The sequence below is a fragment of the Babylonia areolata genome, chromosome 27 (assembly GCF_041734735.1).
Source record: "Babylonia areolata isolate BAREFJ2019XMU chromosome 27, ASM4173473v1, whole genome shotgun sequence".
Lineage (NCBI taxonomy): Eukaryota > Metazoa > Mollusca > Gastropoda > Neogastropoda > Buccinidae > Babylonia > Babylonia areolata.
The window spans coordinates 4,711,268-4,720,329 of record NC_134902.1 but is presented as its reverse complement, the minus strand read 5'-3'; the positions used below and the strand labels follow the sequence as shown (position 1 = coordinate 4,720,329).

Genomic DNA, 9,062 nt, shown 5'->3' with positions numbered 1-9,062 from the left:
AAATACGCTACCTTTTTTTACGGGGGTGGGTGTAGGTTCTTTTTGTTTGTTCGGGATAAACGCTTCTTGTTGTGTGTTGTGCATCAGGTTATAGAACCATGTATGTTTGTTCAGGGATAAACACTTGTGTGTTGTGCATCAGGTTATAGAACCATGTATGTTTGTTCAGGGATAAACACTTGTGTGTTGTGCATCAGGTTATAGAACCATGTATGTTTGTTCAGGGATAAACACTTGTGTGTTGTGCATTAGGTTATAGAACCATGTATGTTTGTTCAGGGATAAACACTTCTTGCCGTGCGTTGTGCATCAGGTTATAGAACCATGTATGTTTGTTCAGGGATAAACACTTGTGTGTTGTGCACCAGGTTATAGAACCATGTATGTTTGTTCAGGGATAAACACTTGCCGTGTGTTGTGCTTCAGGTTATAGAACCATGTATGTAGTTATCATAAGGAAACACCACATCAAGAGCTGTAGCGGTAGCAGTGGCGTTGGTGGCGGAAATGCGCAGGGTGTTCCTGATGACGTCATGCCACGTTTGACGTCACGGAGTAATGCGTCATTGTCGCGACATGTCTGGCAGCACTGCCACTGTAGTTGTCGACTGCAGGTCTGCCGGGCGTTCTTGTGGTTCTTGCATGTCTCCGGTAGTAGATCTCCATACTCACAGCCTGCAATGCATACACACATACTACTGTTTACGTATACCCAGATTCAAACACACGACTGTTGGCCGCCGTTCTTTCTCTGTCTCTGGACCTTGCGATTGGAATGAACTTCCACTTTCGCTTCGTCAAGTCTCCACACTCAGCTCTTTCAAATCTGGCCTTGAAACCCCCCTCTTCCCAAAACAGCCTCCCTTGCCTGCCCTTGTCTTTTAGTTTCTACAGTTTTAGAGTTATGCATGCGTGTGAATGACTGGTGCGAAAGCGCTTTGATTTGTCTCTGCACAAGATTCAGCGCTATATAAATACCATTATTATTATTATTATTACTGATAATACTAGTTCTCGTGTGAAGAAAATTATTATTTTGTCTCATGTACAGAAAATATGACGAGGGATACTATTCCCTGCCTGTCAGAAAATAAAGTAACAATTCCCGTGTCAAGGAATGATTTTTTTTTCTTTCTTTTTTACGGGGGGGTGGGGGGGGGGGGGGGGGGGGGGGGGGGTCATTGTTTTTAAATATAATTAATCAATATATTTCATGTACTTTTTTATTTGACGGCCAGTGAAGATATTTACTCTCTGCATCTTCTGCGATGTTGATAGTCGTCGCAAGGCTTAATGTTGAGCGGTGATCGCTAGCCTATATTTCCATGATAACTTAAAAGACTGGTTAACACATTGAAAACAAGAACTTAAGGGGGGTGTGGGGGAGGGGGGGAGAGTTGGGGGGGGGGGGTAAATGACTCGCATTCATTGAAAATCACTTCCGGTTTAGCGCATTATGTTCGTCTGCTTACGCTGCTACAGTCAGTATCTGAACTCGCGCTTTTTTGGTTAATGTTTCTTATATCCAAACACCCCCATTTAAAGAGGAGAACACGTGGAGCTTGTTTAAAGCAGAATGATGTGATTTCTTTCGTTAGACTAACAGTCATACTCAACTGATATGTAACTGAAACATCCGGTTGTTGTTGTTGTTAAACGGTTACCGGTTACCTGGTTGCGCAGAGGGGTTCCGATGACCTTGACACGAGGCGCAGCAACGGAAGGCCAAGGTCGCGTTGTAACAGCCTTGAACTTGCCCCACTCGCACGGCCGCCTGGCATGGCTGTCCGTCCACCCCAAGCGGGCTGTCTGCGCATGCCCAGCGCGAGAGGTCAAAGTTGCACGTGCGGCAGCAGTCACGCGCGTAGGGCGTGCCGTCTGGGAGTGACGTGTGACAGAGACTTGGTCGACAGTCTCGGTGTTGGTCCCCGAGTGGACAGTCTGAAACGGGCGGGCAAAGGTGGTGTGGTCATTGCCACGACTCCAACGGCGCTTTTACCGTTGTAGATATGGAATCCACGCGCTTCACACACACACACACACACACACACACATACACCAACACACGCACGCACACACACACACACACACACAAACACATACACCAACACACGCACGCACAAACACACACACACACACAAACACATACACCAACACACGCACGCACAAACACACACACACATACACACACACATACACACACACACGCACACAGACAGACACACACACACAAAAGAAAGTGTATACGATAATCAAAGCATGTTTGAAATGGATCAGTCTATAACTAGTAAGCCCCCCCCCCACCCCCCACCCCCACCCCCACACACACACAAACACACGCGCACACACACACACACACACACAAGAAAGTGTATACGATAATCAAAGTATGTTTGAAATGGATCAGTCTATAACTAGTAAGCCTACACACACACACACACACACACACACACACACACACACACACACACACACACACAAACACACGCACGCACAAACACACACACACACACACACACACACACACACACACACACACACACAAAAGAAAGTGTATACGATAATCAAAGCATGTTTGAAATGGATCAGTCTATAACTAGTAAGCCTACACACACACACACACACACACACACACACAAAAAAAGTGTATACGATAATCAAAGTATGTTTGAAATGGATCAGTCTATAACTAGTAAGCCTACTACTGTCTCTGTTGAAACGTTACCATTCAAGTTTAACCAGTCCGGCATTTCTGTTTCTGTTTTTGTGGACGGAAGAGGGTTTGAATAAAAGGGGTTGGGACAGAATTTCACAGTTATGTTGACAGACACAAAAGAACGAACTGTGTACAGTTCTACAGAATCTCAGTCATTTTAGTGAAGGACAATGTCTCTCAAACTAGGGGACAAGATTGCACTGGCTGTTAAGGCTGCAGCCTTGAGGGCGAGTTGGCCTTTGGGAACCATCCCCAACGCCGACTGTCTTAAAACTCTCTCCATACGAACGGCGAAAGAGACGACGTTAACAGCGTTTCACCCCAATTACCACCATCAAAATATTGCAAGCGGAAGGCTCTTATACTGAAGAGGTGAATGTTGACAAAGAATACCACAATTCTGACGACGGAAGCTAAAGGTTGGGTCATTCAGACACCCACTGGACATCCGAGGGGTCTGTGTAGAGGAGAAGAGAGGACTGGCCGTACTGAGTGAGCTAAAGCCCCTTTCGCCGAGAGAGTGGGGTTGTAACATGGGCAAGACTCGCTAGGCTGTAATCAAAATGCTAGCCCAGATACTCGGGACCTAAAGCCCTCTTAGCCTAGAGTGTGGGGATGTGTCTGGGGCAAGACACTGTCCACTATCATTCAGTTCTGGCCCAGATAGTCGGGACAGCAGTTTCCTCCTCTGCTGTTCCGATGACCTAAAGCCCTCTTGGCCATTTGAGTGGGAAGTGTGTAACCTGGGCAAGACACTCTCCACTATCATCAAATGCTAGCCCAGATAGTATGGACAGCGGTTGACTCCTCTGCTGTTCTGATGGTCATTTTCGGACACGACTGACCATCATAGTCTCATCTGCTGTTCTGATGGTCATTGACAGACGCGACTGATTATCATACAGTTCTGATGGTCATTAAGTCGGACATGGCTGACTATCATACATTTGTGATGGTCATAGTCGATAGTCATACAGTTGTGATTGTCATAGTCGGACATGGCTGACTATAGTACAGTTGTGGTGATCATAGTCGGACACAACTGACTATCGTAGTTCTGATGGTCATAGTCGGACACAACTGACTATCGTAGTTCTGATGGTCATAGTCGGACACAACTGACTATCGTAGTTCTGATGGTCATAGTCGGACACAACTGACTATCGTAGTTCTGATGGTCATAGTCAGACACAACTGACTATCGTAGTTCTGATGGTCATAGTCGGACACAACTGACTATCGTAGTTCTGATGGTCATAGTCAGACACAACTGACTATCGTAGTTCTGATGGTCATAGTCGGACACAACTGGCTATCGTAGTTCTGATGGTCATAGTCGGACACAACTGACTATCGTAGTTCTGATGGTCATAGTCGGACACAACTGACTATCGTAGTTCTGATGGTCATAGTCGGACATCACTCACTATGATACATTTCTGATGGTCATAGTCAGACACAACTGACTATCGTAGTTCTGATGGTCATAGTCAGACACAACTGACTATCGTAGTTCTGATGGTCATAGTCGGACATCACTCACTATGATACATTTCTGATGGTCATAGTCGGACACAACTGACTATCGTAGTTCTGATGGTCATAGTCAGACACAACTGACTATCGTAGTTCTGATGGTCATAGTCGGACATCACTCACTATGATGCATTTCTGATGGTCATAGTCGGACACAACTGGCTATCGTAGTTCTGATGGTCATAGTCGGACATCACTAACTATCATACAGTTCTGATGGGCACAGTGCGGACACTACAGACTATCATTACAGTTCATACGCTCATAGCCTGACCATCAGACAGACCATCATATTCTCAGCTGCTGTTCTGATGGACACAGTCGGACGCGACTGACTATCCTACAGTTCTGATGATGGTCAAGGACACACAACACCCACTCCCAGAGTCTCACGTGCTGTGGTGGCGGTGTGTGCCAGTCCACAGGAAGAGCAGCAGGCAGCACGGACGTGGTCCAGGGAGCAGAGGTCCGGCTGTGAGCTCACGGCCTCTGGGCACCCTCTGCCGTCCACCAGGGTCACCTCGTCTCCCATTGGGCACTGGTCTGGTGGCCACACACGGGGACAGCAGTAGATTGTGTGTGTGTGTGTGTGTGTGTGTGTGTGTGTGTGTGTACAGGTAGTTAACAATCATTAGTAACAGTGGCAGATCGTTGAAGTCATCAGTAACACTGTCAGATCGTTATCAGTCATTTGTAACACTGCCCGGTCGTTGACAGTCATTAGTAACAGTCAAGTCAAGTCATTGACAGTCACTGGTAGCAGTGCCAGATCGTTAACGCTCATTAGTAACACTGTCATATCGTTAACAGTCATTAGTAACTGTGCCAGGTCGGTATTGGTCATTGGTAACAAGATCAGATTGTTATCATTCAAATGTAACAGTGACAGGCCGTTGACAGTAATTAAGAATAATAATAATAATAATAATATTTATATAGTGCTGAATCTTGTGCAGAGACAAATCTGAGTGCTTTCACACCAGTCATTTACAAGTATGCATAACTTGTGAAGAGGTGGGTTTTAAGGACAGACTTGAAAGAGCTGGGTGCGGAGACCTGACGAAGCGAAAGAGGAAGTTTATTCCAAGTGCAAGATCCAGAGACAGAAAAAGAACGGCGTCCAACAGTGGATTGTTTGAATATGTGTATGCGTAAACAGACGGGATCCGAAACCGATCGTAGAGATCGTAGAGTTTAATAAAAATCTGTCAGATCGTCAACAGTCATGGGTAACACTGTTAGGTCATTAAGTCATTGGTAACACTGTCAGATCGTCAACAGTCATTGGTAACGCTGTCAGATCGTCAACAGTCATTGGTAACACTGTTAGGTCATTAAGTCATTGGTAACACTGTCAGATCGTCAACAGTCATTGGTAACGCTGTCAGATCGTCAACAGTCATTAGTAACACTGTTAGGTCATTAAGTCATTGGTAACACTGTCAGATCGTCAACAGTCATTGGTAACGCTGTCAGATCGTCAACAGTCATTAGTAACACTGTCAGGTCATTAAGTCATTGGTAACACTGTCAGATCGTCAACAGTCATGGGTAACACTGTTAGGTCATTAAGTCATTGGTAACACTGTCAGATCGTCAACAGTCATTGGTAACACTGTCAGATCGTCAACAGTCATGGGTAACACTGTTAGGTCATTAAGTCACTGGTAACACTGTCAGATCGTCAACAGTCATTGGTAACACTGTTAGGTCATTAAGTCATTGGTAACACTGTCAGATCGTCAACAGTCATTGGTAACACTGTTAGGTCATTAAGTCATTGGTAACACTGTCAGATCGTCAACAGTCATTGGTAACACTGTCAGATCGTCAACAGTCATGGGTAACACTGTTAGGTCATTAAGTCACTGGTAACACTGTCAGATCGTCAACAGTCATTGGTAACACTGTCAGATCGTCAACAGTCATGGGTAACACTGTTAGGTCATTAAGTCATTGGTAACACTGTCAGATCGTCAACAGTCATTAGTAACACTGTTAGGTCATTAAGTCATTGGTAACACTGTCAGATCGTCAACAGTCATGGGTAACACTGTTAGGTCATTAAGTCACTGGTAACACTGTCAGATCGTCAACAGTCATTGGTAACACTGTTAGGTCATTAAGTCATTGGTAACACTGTCAGATCGTCAACAGTCATTAGTAACACTGTTAGGTCATTAAGTCATTGGTAACACTGTCAGATCGTCAACAGTCATTAGTAACACTGTTAGGTCATTAAGTCATTGGTAACACTGTCAGGTCATTAAGTCATTGGTAACACTGTCAGATCGTCAACAGTCATGGGTAACACTGTTAGGTCATTAAGTCATTGGTAACACTGTCAGATCGTCAACAGTCATGGATAACACTGTTAGGTCATTAAGTCATTGGTAACACTGTCAGATCGTCAACAGTCATTGGTAACACTGTTAGGTCATTAAGTCATTGGTAACACTGTCAGATCGTCAACAGTCATTGGTAACAGTTAGGTCGTTAAGTCATTGGTAACACTGTCAGATCGTCAACAGTCATTGGTAACACTGTTAGGTCATTAAGTCATTGGTAACACTGTCATATTGTCAACAGTCATTGGTAACACTGTCAGATCGTCAACAGTCATTGGTAACACTGTTAGGTCATTAAGTCATTGGTAACACTGTCAGATCGTCAACAGTCATTAGTAACACTGTTAGGTCATTAAGTCATTGGTAACGCTGTCAGATCGTCAACAGTCATTAGTAACACTGTTAGGTCATTAAGTCACTGGTAACACTGTCAGATCGTCAACAGTCATTGGTAACGCTGTCAGATCGTCAACAGTCATTGGTAACACTGTTAGGTCATTAAGTCATTGGTAACACTGTCAGATCGTCAACAGTCATTAGTAACACTGTTAGGTCATTAAGTCATTGGTAACACTGTCAGATCGTCAAGTCATTGGTAACACTGTCAGATCGTCAACAGTCATGGGTAACACTGTTAGGTCATTAAGTCATTGGTAACACTGTCAGATCGTCAACAGTCATGGGTAACACTGTTAGGTCATTAAGTCATTGGTAACACTGTCAGATCGTCAACAGTCATGGGTAACACTGTTAGGTCATTAAGTCATTGGTAACACTGTCAGATCGTCAACAGTCATTGGTAACACTGTCAGATCGTCAACAGTCATTGGTAACACTGTTAGGTCATTAAGTCACTGGTAACACTGTCAGATCGTCAACAGTCATTGGTAACACTGTCAGATCGTCAACAGTCATGGGTAACACTGTTAGGTCATTAAGTCATTGGTAACACTGTCAGATCGTCAACAGTCATTGGTAACACTGTCAGATCGTCAACAGTCATTGGTAACACTGTCAGATCGTCAACAGTCATTGGTAACACTGTTAGGTCATTAAGTCACTGGTAACACTGTCAGATCGTCAACAGTCATTGGTAACACTATCAGGTGTTTAACGGTCATTTGGTAACACTGTCAGGTCGTTAAATCATTAGTAACACGGTCAAATAAAAAGCAGATCGTTAACGGGCATTAGTAACAGTTTCGGGTCGTTCACAGCCTCAGTAACACGATCAGATCGTTAACAGACATTGGCAACAGTGTCAGGTGTTTACAGTCGTTAGTAACAGTGTCAGGTGTTTACAGTCGTTAGTACCAGTGTCAGGTGTTTACAGTCATCAGTTACAGTGTCAGGTGTTTACAGTCATTAGTACCAGTGTCAGGTGTTTACAGTCATCAGTAACAGTGTCAGGTGTTTACAGTCGTTAGTACCAGTGTCAGGTGTTTACAGTCATCACTGAGTAACAGTGTCAGGTGTTTACAGTCATCACTGAGTAACAGTGTCAGGTGTTTACAGTCATCACTGAGTAACAGTGTCAGGTGTTTACAGTCATCACTGAGTAACAGTGTCAGGTGTTTACAGTCATCAGTAACAGTGTCAGGTGTTTACAGTCATTAGTACCAGTGTCAGGTGTTTACAGTCATCACTAACAGTGTCAGGTGTTTACAGTCATCAGTAACAGTGTCAGGTGTTTACAGTCATCAGTACCAGTGTCAGGTGTTTACAGTCATCACTGAGTAACAGTGTCAGGTGTTTACAGTCATCACTAACAGTGTCAGGTGTTTACAGTCGTTAGCACCAGTGTCAGGTGTTTACAGTCGTTAGCACCAGTGTCAGGTGTTTACAGTCATCACTGAGTAACAGTGTCAGGTGTTTACAGTCATCAGTAACAGTGTCAGGTGTTTACAGTCATCAGTACCAGTGTCAGGTGTTTACAGTCATCACTGAGTAACAGTGTCAGGTGTTTACAGTCATCAGTAACAGTGTCAGGTGTTTACAGTCATCAGTAACAGTGTCAGGTGTTTACAGTCATCAGTACCAGTGTCAGGTGTTTACAGTCGTTAGTATCAGTGTCAGGTGTTTACAGTCATCAATAACAGTGTCAGGTGTTTACAGTCATCAGTGAGTAATAGTGTCAGGTGTTTACAGTCATTAGTACCAGTGTCAGGTGTTTACAGTCATCAGTCACAGTGGCAGGTGTTTACAGTCATCAGTATCAGTGTCAGGTGTTTACAGTCATCAGTCCCAGTGTCAGGTGTTTACAGTCATCACTGAGTAACAGTGTCAGGTGTTTACAGTCATCAGTAACAGTGTCAGGTGTTTACAGTCATCAGTACCAGTGTCAGGTGTTTACAGTCATCACTGAGTAACAGTGTCAGGTGTTTACAGTCATCACTGAGTAACAGTGTCAGGTGTTTACAGTCATCAGTGAGTAACAGTGTCAGGTGTTTACAGTCATCACT

At 44.2% G+C, this 9,062-nt stretch overlaps 1 protein-coding gene across 1 annotated transcript in view; it reads right to left on the bottom strand.

Moving 5' to 3' along the window:
• Positions 1–427: 427 nt before the first annotated feature.
• The window catches only part of LOC143301547 (uncharacterized), a 12,525-nt gene continuing 3,890 nt past the window's right edge, over positions 428–9,062 (bottom strand). Inside the window, exons 3-5 of the mRNA XM_076615926.1 lie at positions 4,646–4,795; positions 1,672–1,941; positions 428–675 (exon numbers count right to left, since the gene is read on the bottom strand). Of these exons, the coding sequence (XP_076472041.1) occupies positions 428–675; positions 1,672–1,941; positions 4,646–4,795 (668 nt within the window). The remainder of the gene's footprint in view (positions 676–1,671; positions 1,942–4,645; positions 4,796–9,062) is intronic.